Source organism: Otolemur garnettii, unplaced genomic scaffold (genome assembly GCF_000181295.1).
Source record: "Otolemur garnettii isolate 467f Iridium unplaced genomic scaffold, OtoGar3 scaffold00018, whole genome shotgun sequence".
Taxonomy (NCBI): Eukaryota; Metazoa; Chordata; class Mammalia; order Primates; family Galagidae; genus Otolemur; species Otolemur garnettii.
In genome coordinates, this window is record NW_003852413.1 from 19115878 (window position 1) to 19129150 (window position 13273).

Sequence of the window (13273 nt, forward strand, 5' to 3'; positions counted from 1 at the left end):
GCAAACATGATCAGAGCCATCACCACCCCATCCCTGAGTGGACAGGAGTCTAGCCTGCGGTGGGTTTGGGCCTGTGAGGATATTCCCAGGAGGTCCCCAAGGAGACAGCAGGGGTGAGGCCCTGGTTGGAGGGGCCTCCCCCACCTGGATTATTAGCATTAGAGCTGGCTCCCTCCCTGTGACCAAGAAGCTGCTAACGCTTTTAGATGAGTTGACTCTTAACCACCACCCCCAGAGTGGAGCACTGATGTGAACTTCAGTAGTGCCCACATTATTTTAAAATGTTATTTTATGCAATAAACTGTTCTTAGTGAATGGGGCTGTGGCCCTGAGAAGTGCTTTGTTTTGAAGGAATTGCTGTTGTGTGATTTTTGCAGTAAAGATTTGGTCTTTCTAATCACTGGCCTGGCTTCTCAATCCTGACACTGCCGCTGCTTGGTGGAAGGCCACCAGTCATCATTACCATCTGATAGGGCCCCCTCTTGTTAGCCACAGGGAAAGGCTTGGAGGGGGTCAGTGACAAACATTTGCAGGCAGGGGGCTGGTATGCTAGGAGTGTGTAGAGAGGGGACAGTAAGTAAGCAACAGTGTCAGTCTACATGCCACCTGCTACTCACCACTCTGGCCATGCCCAGCAGTCAGCCCCCCCCCCCAGTAGGATTTCAGGAGCTTTGGAGAGGTCTACTCACACACATATAGAAGCTGAAATCAGCACCACACTTCTCTTCCTGTGCCTCACAAGTCAAAGCACAGACCCTTGACCCCAAATCACGTGAAACCTCGGGAATACAGGAGAAATAAAGGCAGGAGGGAAGGGGCTCAGGAAGGATGGGCTATTTGAGCAGGGCACTGGATTCAGAGGTTTGGGGGCTCAAAGTGACCTGTACTTTGCTGGTTGGCCTTCCTCAAAAGTTCCAGGAGAAGCCCAGGAGTCCCTCCAGAGAGGCCTGCCACTGCCCATTGTATCATAAGAGGAAATACTAATGGAGAGGGAACTCAGGTAACAGGAAAATGGGATGGAAAAGGCAACATTCCTGTCCTTGAAGACCCCTTTCAGCCTATAGGGGAAGGGGGTCCCCTCTGCCCATCTATGACCCCAGCTTCTCCCAAGGGTCTCACCTCCTACAGGGCAGTGGATTGTAGGTCCAGAGGAGAGGATATGAACTGGGTTTTGAGGGTTGGGGGTACATGATCCGGTGCCACCCTGCCTGTGGGGTCAGTCCCTCCATCCTCAGCAAGGTGCCTCTGACAGCATTTGTTCCCCATTCCCCCCTTCTGCCTAAATGGGGATGGAGGTTTGCCAATCCCAACCCCAAGGAGCCCACCTCAGAATAAAAGCAGTAATAGTAACTAATACATTGTATGCGCTTACCACGCGTTAGGCCCTGTGCTTACAGCATCTCTTTTAATCTTCCCAACTATCCTATGAAGTAGGTGTTACCACCCCTCTATAGGAAGGAAAACTGGAATGCAGAAGTGAGGCAAAACCCCCAAGATCTAAAGGCCAGCCAGTGGCAGAGTTGGTATCAGATCTGCCTGGCCCCAGGCAAGAACCATAACTGCAGCCCCCACCTTTCCTTGCTTACTGGGAAGGTGGGGAAGGACCTAAGAGGTAGAGTGTGGGGAGTATTCATTCAGCCACTATTTTCTAGCATGCTGAGTTCTGCCTTGAGCCTGCCCTGGAGAATCCTAAGATGTCTCCAGGGCTTAGACACACTGAGGTACCCCACACAATGTAGACTCACTGGTGAGCATGGCACAACATACAGAGGTACTGGGGTGGCTAGACTCGGGTTCCAACCAAACCTCAGGCCTCATGAGGTGGTGTTGAGAGAGGCTGAGGCCTGGGTTGGGGGCTTTGTCCCCCTCCCAGATCACTAGCCTGAAGCAGCTGGCTGCTGGCACCAGCACCACGTGGACATGTACAACTGTTCCTTCAGGGCCCTCAAAGCAGGGTCCACCAGGCCAGGGCTTGTGATGTCTGGATTGCAGGGTCAAGTCAGAGAGGGGCAGATTTCCCCAGAGAAGCAGATGACTCCTGAGAAGACCCCCAAGGTAGTGAAATCTGTGGCTGGACTTGCGATTCTGGCCTCTTGGAGGAGGTTCTGAACTTACCCTATGGACAGACTGGAACGTGGCCCTCCTCTCCCGGAGGTAGAGGGCCAGCAAGAGGGCAATCTGGCCAGGAGGAGCTGGTGGGGAGGTTCCCGCCACCCTCTTCCCACCATCGCAGCCCTGCAGCCTCCTCCTCCTCCTCCCTGGAGACAGCCAGGTGTGGCCCTGGATGCCGGAGGTGCAGGGGGGAGGAGGTGGCGTCTCTGCTCCTGGGGCGCTGGCCCAGCCCAGAGGGGACAGGAAGCCAGGACACCGGGGATTGTCTCTTGCAACCACAGCCCAGCCCCAGCCCGGGAGGAAGTTCTGCTCTCCGCCGGTGCCTCCCTGGTTATATTGTTGAACAGGAAACAGGGCAGCACCGGAGCCGGCCGGCAGAGGAGAGCGCACCGGACGCCGAGCCCTCGCGCGCCTGCCGGGGCAAGTGGAGGCGAGGCCAGCGAGCGGACGCCCGGAGGTGCCCAGTGCTGGGCGGGGGAAGCTGAGGGGAGCTGGGAAGGGTGCCCCGGGCGGCCGGTCCTCACCAGGCAGCTCCGCGCGCCTGCTCCCCTTTACTCCGCGCTGGGGCGGGAACTGAGCGGGCCGCATCCCCCTTGGGGAAGAGGAGGTAAGCGAAGGGTTGCCCTCAAGTCCGGAGACGGGAGAGGTCAGGCCCAGGGCCCCAGCGATGACCCAGGCATTGAAGGCACTGTAGCTCTAGTCTGTTGGGCCTTGGACCCTGGGGGCCTCCAGGGACGGATGAGTTCTTGCGTTCTAGGGATCCTCCCAGCTCTCCCATCCCTCCCTGTTGTCTTCGCTTCCCCAAGGTCGAGGAAGGAGCTGAGGCCCGATCCCCTTCCCACCCAGTCCCAGTCCCAGACACTGCGCTGTGTGGCGTCCCTGCCGTGGGAATCCTGGAAAGGGCCTGGGGAGGGCTGGAGTGGGCCCGGGGAGGGTAAGCCGCAGTCCGGCTGGAAAGGGCTGGCAGTTAGTGATTCAGGGTGCAAATGACCTGTCTCGGAAAGGGAACGCCCGGACCAGACAGCCGGCTTCAGCCGGGCATTCCCAAAGCCGCGAGCTCACAGGACGCAGGGGCTCGCTAACATCAAGTTCCGTAGGGGTGGAAAGGGAAACCGGGCAGGGGCGGAACTCTCCTCTGCCAGGGCTCTGCTGGCAACTCGCCAGCGCCCCTTCAGACGAAGCCCTCCTGGCTCCGGGGCTTCCCTGGCGCCTTCTCTGGGTTTGTGCTCGGTCCCAACTCCCCCCACCCACCCCTCCAAGGCCCTGGCATAGGCAGTCAGGGTCTTCCTTGAGCCTCCTAGACAGAGGTACTTTGCGGATTGGGGACAGCCCTCCTGAGCGTCTCTCTGCCTCTTCTCCCCTTTCCAGCTGCTGTTCCGCGGGCGGTCTCTCAGGCCAAGCCCCTGGAAGTCCCGCCCAGGGAGATGGTGGGGGCCTAACCTGTCGCCTCTTCGTTGGCTCCGCCCATCCAGCACATGGGCTCCCGGCGGCCCGCCCAGCCAACGTGAGTGAACTGCAGAAGCTGGGGAAGGGGCTGCGAGGGGAGTGTCCTCCTGCCTGGAGTTTATTTGCCCTGGGCAGCTCAGTGTGCCCTGTCAGTTTACACCCCTTCCTCCAACGGGGAACGCTAGAGAAAGTAGAGAAAGAGTGTTAGGGGCCCCCATCGGATACTACTCCTGCGGTCCCTCGGCCTCATCAGGTAGCCCGGCTCCGGGGCCTGGTCTCGGGCCACCTTGTCTGGCAGGAGAAGGTGTGGTCAGTGTAAGGGTTTAGAAATCAGCCTCTTCCGGAGGAGGCCACCGATCCATGGATTTGATAGAGGGACACAGGCAGATTTACAGTTAGGCTCTGCCCCCTTCCTTGACACACAGCCAGGATAACCAGGCATTGGACGAAGGGGTGGTTTGTGGTGACCGCTCCAGAAAACTTTGGGGACCCTGGAGACCCTGCAGGGGTAGTCATGGTCATAAAGTGTATCTTCTAGAGGCCGCTCTCATGGGGCAGTGATCACAGGCTGCGAGGGCCAAGCCCCTCTGGGGAGGTGGTGTGGGAGCTGGAGAGCAGGGGGCGGTGCGGGCGCGTCTGGGCGGGCTGGGCTCTGGGTTCACTTCTGTGGCGAGGCGACGAGGGAAAGAAAGAGAAACCGAGAGAACCGGTTCCCCTGCCTTGGCAGTTGAGTTTCCTATACCAAGTCCTCTGGACTAAGTAAGGCATGGACACCCCCAGGATAGAGCTACTCCAGGGGCCGCCCCCAGAACCCCTACCTGGACCCTGACCCCGCGGGCCTAGTGTGCAAACTGATAGAGGGGCGCTGCGGTGCTTCTCTCGGAGTCCTTGTGGGCAGGACCCGGACAGGGAGCGGCGGGAAATGAGCTGTTCTTCCCACTTCATTAACGGGAAAACTGAGGCTCACTCAACTTTTAAGCAAATGTGGTGTCGACCTTCTCACCAGCAATCACCCTTTGTCTTGGAGCCCAGGCTTCCCTAGTGGTAAAGTTGGTCCTGTATTGTCCACACCGAATGAAGGGATTGTCCTCATTCCATCACGGAGTGTAAGAATAGGAGCCATAGAGATGATTTTATGCGAGTCCCCATTTTGGAGATTGGAAAATTGAAGCCCGTGGGCACGTGGCTAGTGCAGGATAGAATTCGAACCCAGGTCTTCCTTCAGTCCCCTAGCATGGTGCTCTTTTCTGCTCCGCCGCCCTGACCTTCGTGGCCCCCCTCCTTGTTGCCCCTAGGAAAACGCCGCGGCCGCCATGGCGGCGGACGTCGTCAAAGGGGACGTGTACGTGCTGGTGGAGCACCCTTTTGAGTACACTGGCAAGGATGGACGCCGCGTCGCCATCCAACCCAACGAACGCTACCGGCTGCTGCGCCGCAGCACCGAGCACTGGTGGCACGTGCGGCGCGAGCCTGACGGCCGCCCCTTCTACTTACCAGCGCAGTACGTGCGCGAGCTGCCAGCTCTTGGCCATCCCGCCACAGCCTCGCCGCTGCCCGCGCCCCACTCGGGCCCCGCAGCCCCCGAGCCTCTTGCCTACGACTACCGGTTCGTGAGCGCGGCGGCAGGCCCCGACAGCACCCACGCCGAGCCCCGGGGCCGTGCCAGCTCGCTGTGCGGCCCTGCGCGGCGCGACGACATGACAGGTCGCAGCAACCTGGCACCTGGCCTGCCCGCCTGCCTATATGTGCGGCCCCTGGCGCCGGTAAGGCCAGCGCAGTCCCTAGACGACCTGGCGCGCACCACAGTCGCGCCTCCTGCCGGCCTTCTCGGGAGTGCAGGCGGATTCAAGGCCTGCAGTGTGGCGGGCTCCTGGGTGTGTCCGCGGCCCCTGGCGCGCAGCGACTCGGAAAACGTCTACGAAGCCATCCTGGATGTGCGTGGCCCGCAGCCAGAAGAGAGGCCAGCGCAGGTACGCAGCTGGGCACGGGGAGGCGGGCGGGGAAGCCATGCCTGCATGGAGCCGGGGCGCGAGGAGACCTGTTCGGCTTAGCGTCCTGCTCGCTGCCCGCCAACACGTCTGCCGACTTCGGACGAGCTCCCTTTCCCCAACCCCAAAAGGAGAGGGGTACACGCTCACACTCCCTTATTTGCAATTCCCAAGTGCCAAAGCTCCCTGGAAGTTCAAAGGTTTTTCGTAATTCACCCAGTGACAAAACTTCACATGAACCCATGAGGATGTTGATGGTCTTTATCCCACATAATGCGAACTGTTATGTTTTGCTGCAGGAATGCAAATAAACTTGACTGCAGAGGGCCTCCCCAAGCCCAGCTGGGCGGTTATATAACCCAGAGGCAGGTGCCTGCTCTCCTAGTATCTTTCTAAAATCCCAGCCAATCTGTATTCTGAGACGCACCTGGAGGTGGAGTGAGGGTATTGTGGACCTGCGGGGCTGGCTCCACCTGCCTCGCCTTTCTCCCTGGACCTTGGGGGTTCAGATGAGATGGATGTGAAAGTCAGGAGTCGGGTTCCCTTTGGGGCTGTTTTTAAATTTCAGTTCCTTTTTTTATAAACAAAACCAAAACTTTTTGATGAGTTTATTTCAGAAAGAAGTCCAGTTATGGTAAGGGTTCCCCCCCGCTTCCGCGTCCAGCTGTGTTAATTTGGGAAATCGAAAATAGAGCACGTTTTTAAAACACTCTTACATCCTCAGAATCCTCTGGGCGGACCTGACATCTTGAACTTTAGGAACTTTTCAGAGAGGGGAGGCCCAAGGGTAAAAAAAGATCCACAAAAACCGTTCTGCCATCTGTCGCCAGCAGTATAATTACCTATGAGAGTTCACGTCCACTGTCAAGGTCTCAGTTCATTCTTTAACCCAAAGGGATTTAACTCTGTTGGGTCACCTGCCAGCTGCTGACGGGCCAAGAAACTCCCCCTGCGTCCTCGTGTGTAAGAACAACACATAAGAATCAGGGTCGTGGTGAGCCTTAAATAAGGCGAGACATGGAAGCATGCGGTGGTCTCCTCAGACTGCCTGGAGTCCCCCTCGGTGCGCTTCCCCCGGGTCTGCGCCGCCTTCTCTAGGGTTTCTTCAGGGGCAGCTCGCCCTCTGGTGGAAAGGGTGGAGAATAGCACCCGGCGGACGGGGACGCGAGCAGTGTCTGTGCCAGCAGGCAGGCAGCTCTTCTGGGATAGGTGGTTTTTGTTTCCCGGGCACGCTCGTGGTGGCGCACTCCCAGGTGTGTTCTCTGTCCTAGTGATGGTGGAGATGTGCCTGCTTGGCTGAGGTGGGCCCTGGAGCTGAGGAAATGGGCTTGCTGTGCGTCTGGCCCCAGAAGGGGCGAGGAGACAGCCCTTTACCGCGAACCAGGGCTCTGTAGGTCTGCCCAAGGGCCAGCACCCTAGAACCCAAACCCAGGAGGCAGCGGATCCCCTAGGTCTTGGCATCTCCCAAGTAATCAATCACTCGAGTGCCATAGTTATTGCCACGTGATGCCTTCGCCCTCCCTCCTCCAGCACTTGTGTGGTATGTAAGGTGGGACACGGGTGATGGGGGGACTTACAGGGAGGAACTGAGGCATCTGCCAGAAACCTGGGTATTGAGCAGGGAGGCTGCTGCCTGGCCACCGTTGTGGCCTTAACTCACTGTGTGGCCTCAACAAGTCACTTAGCATCTCTGGATCTGCTTCCTCCCCTGTGTCACGGGCTTACTAAAACCACTTTCTCTGTGGCTGTGCTTTATTCAAATGCCAGCTGTGGGGTCTCCCTGACACTCCAACCTAAACAAGTTCCAAGCATGGGCAGCTGGTCCTCCCTTGGGAAGGAAACCCCACCCCTGCTCTTAGTTGTTCCAGACAGCATTTTGGGAAAGAATTTCCTGAAAGGTGAGCTGGACTGTTTTCTCCTCAGAAGATACAGAAGCCCTCTCCTCCCCCTCCTGCTTCATGGTCCTCCAGGCCCATTCACTTGTCTACTAAGCATGAATTAACTGAAGACCTGCCAAGCCCCAGGTGAGCGAGCTGTTGGATTTAGAGATGGCAGGCACAGCCACAGCCCTGAGGGCTCATCTCCCAGACTCCAGGCTGGCTGGAGGGGACAGAAGCTTCAGCCCAGCAGGCTGCCAGCTGTGATGAGGCTGAACCCAGGGTGCTGAGAGCCATGATAGAGGTGAAGTGTGGTCCTTGCAGCCCCTCCCCCTGCCCTCAGCTGGGGCTCAGGAGCAGAGTGTGGGCTTGGAAGTGGGTCATTCCCAGCTGGGTAGGGCCTCATGGGCCCTTGCCAGGAATGCACTGAGGACCCAAAGTGTTGCAGCCCTTGGAAGGCTTTTAGCAGAGAATTGAGAAAAGCTCCCTGTGGCTGGGGATCTTCATGGTCTTGTTGGCATGAGATGATGATGGAGATTTGGAAGGTGGACTCAGCAGGGTCTGGTGGCCTCTGGGCTAGGGGGCTGGGGTGCAGGAGGGGAGACAGGCTGAGTTCTAGTTTCCCGGTTGCACATGTGGGCAGCCAGTGGTGCAGTTTTCTGAGAGGGACTCGGAGAGGTGGCAGTTGGAAGAAAGATGGGACTCTTCTGCTAGACAAAAGGAGGAAAAGGGCCCGAGAGGAAGCAGCAGCCAGGGAATGGGAGGAAAAGCAGGAAAGTGCTGGCCCAGAAGCCAAGAGATGTCTGGAAGGGGGGACGGCAGGAAGGTCAAGTTAGCTAAAGGCCAAAGAACATTTGTCTGAAGTAGCCACCAGCAGGCCAGCAGGTCACCAGGGTTGCTGGAGGCAGAGGAGTAATGGTGAGGATGAGAATGGAAAGTGTAGACAACTGGCCAGAGGGGCTGTGGGGTGGAGAGTGCAGCCTTACCTGAGTTTAAGTGGATGGACAAGAACCAGGAGATGAGGCTGAGGATGGGGGGGAGGTGGCTGCTGAGAGGGGATATGCTGGGAGGGGTTGGGACGAGAGGCGAGGATGTGAGGAGGGAGGTGACCAGGTTGCTAGGGAGAAGGGGCGCCCATCTGCTAGGCATCAGCTCAGGGCTCAAGGCATGCTCCTCAGCAGGGCCAGGGCACTCCCAGAATAGAGGAATCTCTTCCACATTCAGCATTTTACAGCCTTGTCATTCACCATTCACTCAGCACATATTGAGCACCTAGTGTGTGCTGGTCACCCTGCAGTGGACACTGGGGACCCAAAACATTGTAAGACACAGTCCCACAGGAGCTCATAGTCCTGTGAGCTCTTACTCAAAGGCTTGCACCCAGGCTTGAGCTCCCAGCATCTGGGAAGGTAGGCACAGCTACCCCAATTTGCCCTGAGTACAAACAGAGTTTCAGAGAAGTTTAGAGACTTCCTGGCTGTGTCCAGGTCAGTTCCAGGCTGTTTCAGTCAGGTGGCCTTCAGGACTGACAACTCTATTACCCTGGACAAGAACAGTGCAAGCCAAAGGCAAACAAGTGCTGACTTTTCTGCACACCCTGGGTCCAGCCCTGTTGTGGGCAGGAACTCCAAACCCTGACCTTGCTATCCGCAGCTGAGAGTATAGTGGGAGAGTCAGACATCCAGGGACAGGGCAGAGCAAAGGCTGCTGGGGAGGGAGAGAGGAAGACGGAGAGGTAAGCTGGGAGGACACCCCTCCCCCAAGGCGGCCACTCAGGGATCCAGGGAAGCCGGCAAAAGCCAGTGCAAGGAAGGAGCCTCAGAGGGGGTTGCAGTCCAGTCCTCATTCTGGGATTTCTGGGTGCGGCCACCATCTCCACCCCAGAGGCGGGAGAGCCTGGGAGAGCCTGGTAGATCTGGCTGGGAGCCCGCCCCTGCTGCCAGACATTGGCTGCTGGGAGAGTTATAACCGGCAGCTGCCACTTCTTACACAAACGGTCCAGGAGGCGCCGCACCTGAGCAGGTGGCCTGCACGGGAAGGACCCAGGACCTCCTTCTTGGAGTCCTTAGCTCCTCCAAGAACTGTGAGTGACCCCTCGCCCTGGGGGAGGAGGGGCCTGCCTCAGTTTCCTGCTCTCTCTCCTTCCTCCTAAACTCCCCACCAGGTCCTTCCCTAACCCATATGAAAGCCCACCCAGTGACCCCTCCCTTTGGATCAAGACCGGCTCCCACTTCCTGGAGCAAACTCCAAGGGCAGCCTCAAGGCTGTGATTGAGACAAAGCAACTGGCCTCAGGACATATGGACCTGTCCTCCTGCAGGGCCAGCCAGGGGTCTTTGGAAAGGAGGGAGGGTTGGTAACAGCAGGGGAGCTGAAGCCAAACTGAAGGGACTCCCGTGAGCCTTTTGCCTAAACCCCCACCTCTGCGGCTCCCCACCTCCCCGCTAGGGCAGCCATGGGGTGGCTCAGCTGGTTTCCTCACACCCGGCCTGACTTTTCCCTTCCCATGACTCACCTGCAGCCCCAGGATGACCCAGGCCCCAAGAGCCCCCATGCCCAGGTGATCTGACTTGTGAGAAAGCAGGTTCTTGGGTCCCTCTCCCACCCTTACCCCACATTCCTGGCCACCTAGAGCTCTCCCCACCCATTTCTCCTTCCCCACAGGCCAGGAGGTGGCCTCATGGTCCTCTGGGGATCTCCCAGGAACCTGGGCCTCATTATTCACCTCTTAGTCCTTGGTCCCCTTCAGCCCCAGGCCTCCTGAGATGGGTCCCCTGACAAGTCCACCTGCCTCCTCACCTCCTTCCTGAGTCCCCACAGTTGCCCTCACTCTGCACCTATTTTCTCTGTCCTTCCCAGAGCTGACAGTGTCTAGTAGTCTGAGGGGACAGACATGCATACCGACATGCCAGGCCTTGGGGCATGGAAGAGCTTGATAGAGTATGGCAGACATGATGTGGCATAGTTATGATGTGATAAGGTGCGTCTGCCGGGTACAGGATCCTCTTGGCAGGAGGAAACTCTAGGAATGCTTCCTGGAGGAGGAAGGTGTGGCCAGAGGTAAATCCTAAAGCTCTGTCCAGTTCCCTCCCGTGACACCCTCTGGACCACGTGCTTTTTCGGTGGCAGATTTTTTTCTCAGTGATAATTAGTCTATTCAAGTTTCTACTGGTTGTCTATGGCCATCTTATATCTTACTAGAAAAGCATTTGTTTTCTCTAGATTTGTAAACACTGTACTTTAAAAATTTATTATTAATTTCTTTGTGGCCAAGGAAATGATTTTTTCTAAGTTTTTCATAGGCACATATAGGAAAAACGTATACTTTCTACTTAAGGGATATGAGGTCCCATATGCATCAAATCAAGTTTATTAAGTTGATTGAGTATATATTATTTAAGTTTTCATTTCCTTTATATCTTTTTTGGTTTTTCTCCCTAATTCTGATAAAGTTTTATTAAACCTCCCTCTCAAATTTTCCTTATAAAGTTCTCCTGGTGCTTTTATTAGTTTTTGCTTTTCATTTTTAACTGTGTTGCTATTGGGAGCGTGCAGATTTTGAGTATTCTTTTTTTTTCCTGAATAAATGATGAGTGTTCCGTCTTTACAAATTGTGCCTTTCTATCATTACACAGCATCCCTCTTTATCCTGTTTTAGTGCTTAATCTTAAATTTGACCCTACTATTATTAATATGGCCACTCTTTATTTTATATTATATTACATTAAAACAAATCTCTCTCTCTCTCTCTTTTTTTTTTTTCTTGAGACAGTCTTACTTTGTCATGCTTGGTCAGGTGTCGTGGCGTCACAGCTCACAACAACCTCAAACTCTTGGGCTCAAGCGATCCTCTAGCCCCAGCCTCCCAAGCGCTGGGACTACATCCACTACAATGCCCAGAGGTTTTTAGAGATGAGGTCTCACTCTGGCTTAGGCTGTTCTCAAACCAGTGAGCTCAGGCAATCCACCTGCCTCAGCCTCCCAAATGCTGGGATTGCAGGTGTGAGCCTCCTCGCCCGGCCCCAAATCTCTTTTTTTCAACCACTATCATTTTTTATACTGTATTTCTTGTATATGTCATATCACTGTTTTTTGGTAGATTTGTTGTTTTTCTGTTTGTTTGGTTGGGTTTCTTTGTTTTGTTTTGAGACAGAGTCTCACTCTGTCACCCTGGGTAGAGTGTCATGGTATCATCATAACTGACAGCAACCTCAAACTTTTGTTGGGCTCAGCGATCCTCTTGCTTCAGCCTCCCTAGCAGCTGGACTACAGGCACCCACCATGCTGCCTGGCTAGTTTTCCTATTTTCATTTTTAAATTTTATTTTATTTTAGTTTGTTTTTTTTTTGAGACAGAGTCTCATTATATCGCCCCTCAGTGAGTGCCGTGGTTTCATAGCTCACAGCAACCTCAAACTCTTGGGCTTAGCGATTCTCTTGCCTCAGCCTCCCAAGTAGTTGGGACTACAGGTGCCCACCACAATGTCCGGCTATTTTTTGGCTGTAGCTGTCATTGTTTGGCAGGTCCCAGCCAAGTTCAAATCCACCAGCTCTGGTGTATGTGGCCAGCACCCTAGCCACGGAGCTATAGGCACCAAGCTGTAGTTTTCCTATTTTTAGTAGACACGGGGTTTCACTCTTGCTCTGGCTGGTCTCCAACTCCTGAGCTCAAGCGATCCACCCTCCTCAGCCTCCCAGAGTGCTAGGATTACAGGTGTGAGCCACACATATCACTATATTTTTAAACCCAAGCTGACTCAAGACTTTAAACCCAAGTCTTTTAACTGGAGAATTCAACCTCTTCGAGTTTCTTTTAATAACTGATATACTATACTTGATTTTATTATCCTGGCTTGTTTTAAATGTACTGGTTTGCTTTGTGGCTTTTCCCCTTCAATCTAGTTCCTGTGGGTTTCCTTCGTCTTGCCCTGTTTCGTTTTCCATTTCTCTTTTTTGTTGTTTTTGAAAGTAGGGTCAAAATTAGGAAAGCTATCATTTATTAATTAATCCTGGCTCCTTTGAGCTGACTGTTACAGGGATTCCTATTTGGTCCTGGATTAGATGCTAGAGATTGTAGTCTGACTTCTTACAAATCTGACCTATAGATAGTAAATTGGCTTCCTGGACTTGTTTCTGCCAGTTCGAGGGTCAGAGTTCTATTCTTAAATATGGTCTGGCCATTGTCGATATAGTCAGTCTCTCAAATGTGATGTGTTTGGATAACAGTGGGAAGCCTAGTGTGGCTGGTGTTAGATGAGGTTAGAGATTAGTTGAACGTAGAACTGTGTCTTAGTCTGTTTTGTGTTACTATAAAGGAAATACTTGAAGTTGGGAAATGTATAAGGGAAAGCGTTTTATTTGGCTTATGATTCTGCAGACTATATGAGGAGCATGGCACCACCACCTGTTAGGCTTCAGGGAGTTTTAAATGAAGAGGGGAAGTCAAAGGAGGAGTAGACATGTCACATGGTGAGAGAAGGGGCAAGACAGGAGGTGGTGCCAGGCTCTTCTATTTTATTTATTTATTTTTATTGTTTGGGATTCATTGAGGGTACAAAGAATTAGGTTACACTGATTGCATTTGTTAAATAAAGTCCCTCTTATAATTATGTCCCACCCCCAAGAGATGTGTCATACACTATGACCCCCTATCCCCACTCCTCACCCTCCCCACTTGCACATTCCCCTACCCTCCCCCTTGTATTAGCTCATCTGCTATCTTCATCATTTTCCACTTTTTAATGGCTTCTGTCCCCTTCCCTGGGGTTTTTCAGCTTAGGAAAAAAAAAATCTATTCGTTTGTTTGTTTGTTTGTTTCTTTCTTTCTTTCTTTCTTTTTTTTTTTTTTTTTT

The 13273-nt window shown here is 54.3% G+C and overlaps 1 protein-coding gene across 1 annotated transcript in view; it reads left to right on the forward strand.

Annotated features, from left to right (window-relative positions):
• The first annotated feature begins 3606 nt into the window (after positions 1 to 3606).
• ARHGAP27 (Rho GTPase activating protein 27) overlaps positions 3607 to 13273 on the forward strand; it is a 30104-nt gene continuing 20437 nt past the window's right edge. Inside the window, exons 1-2 of the mRNA XM_023511267.1 lie at positions 3607 to 3616; positions 4854 to 5528. Coding sequence (XP_023367035.1) covers positions 4872 to 5528 — 657 coding nt within the window. The 5' untranslated portion in view covers positions 3607 to 3616; positions 4854 to 4871. The remainder of the gene's footprint in view (positions 3617 to 4853; positions 5529 to 13273) is intronic.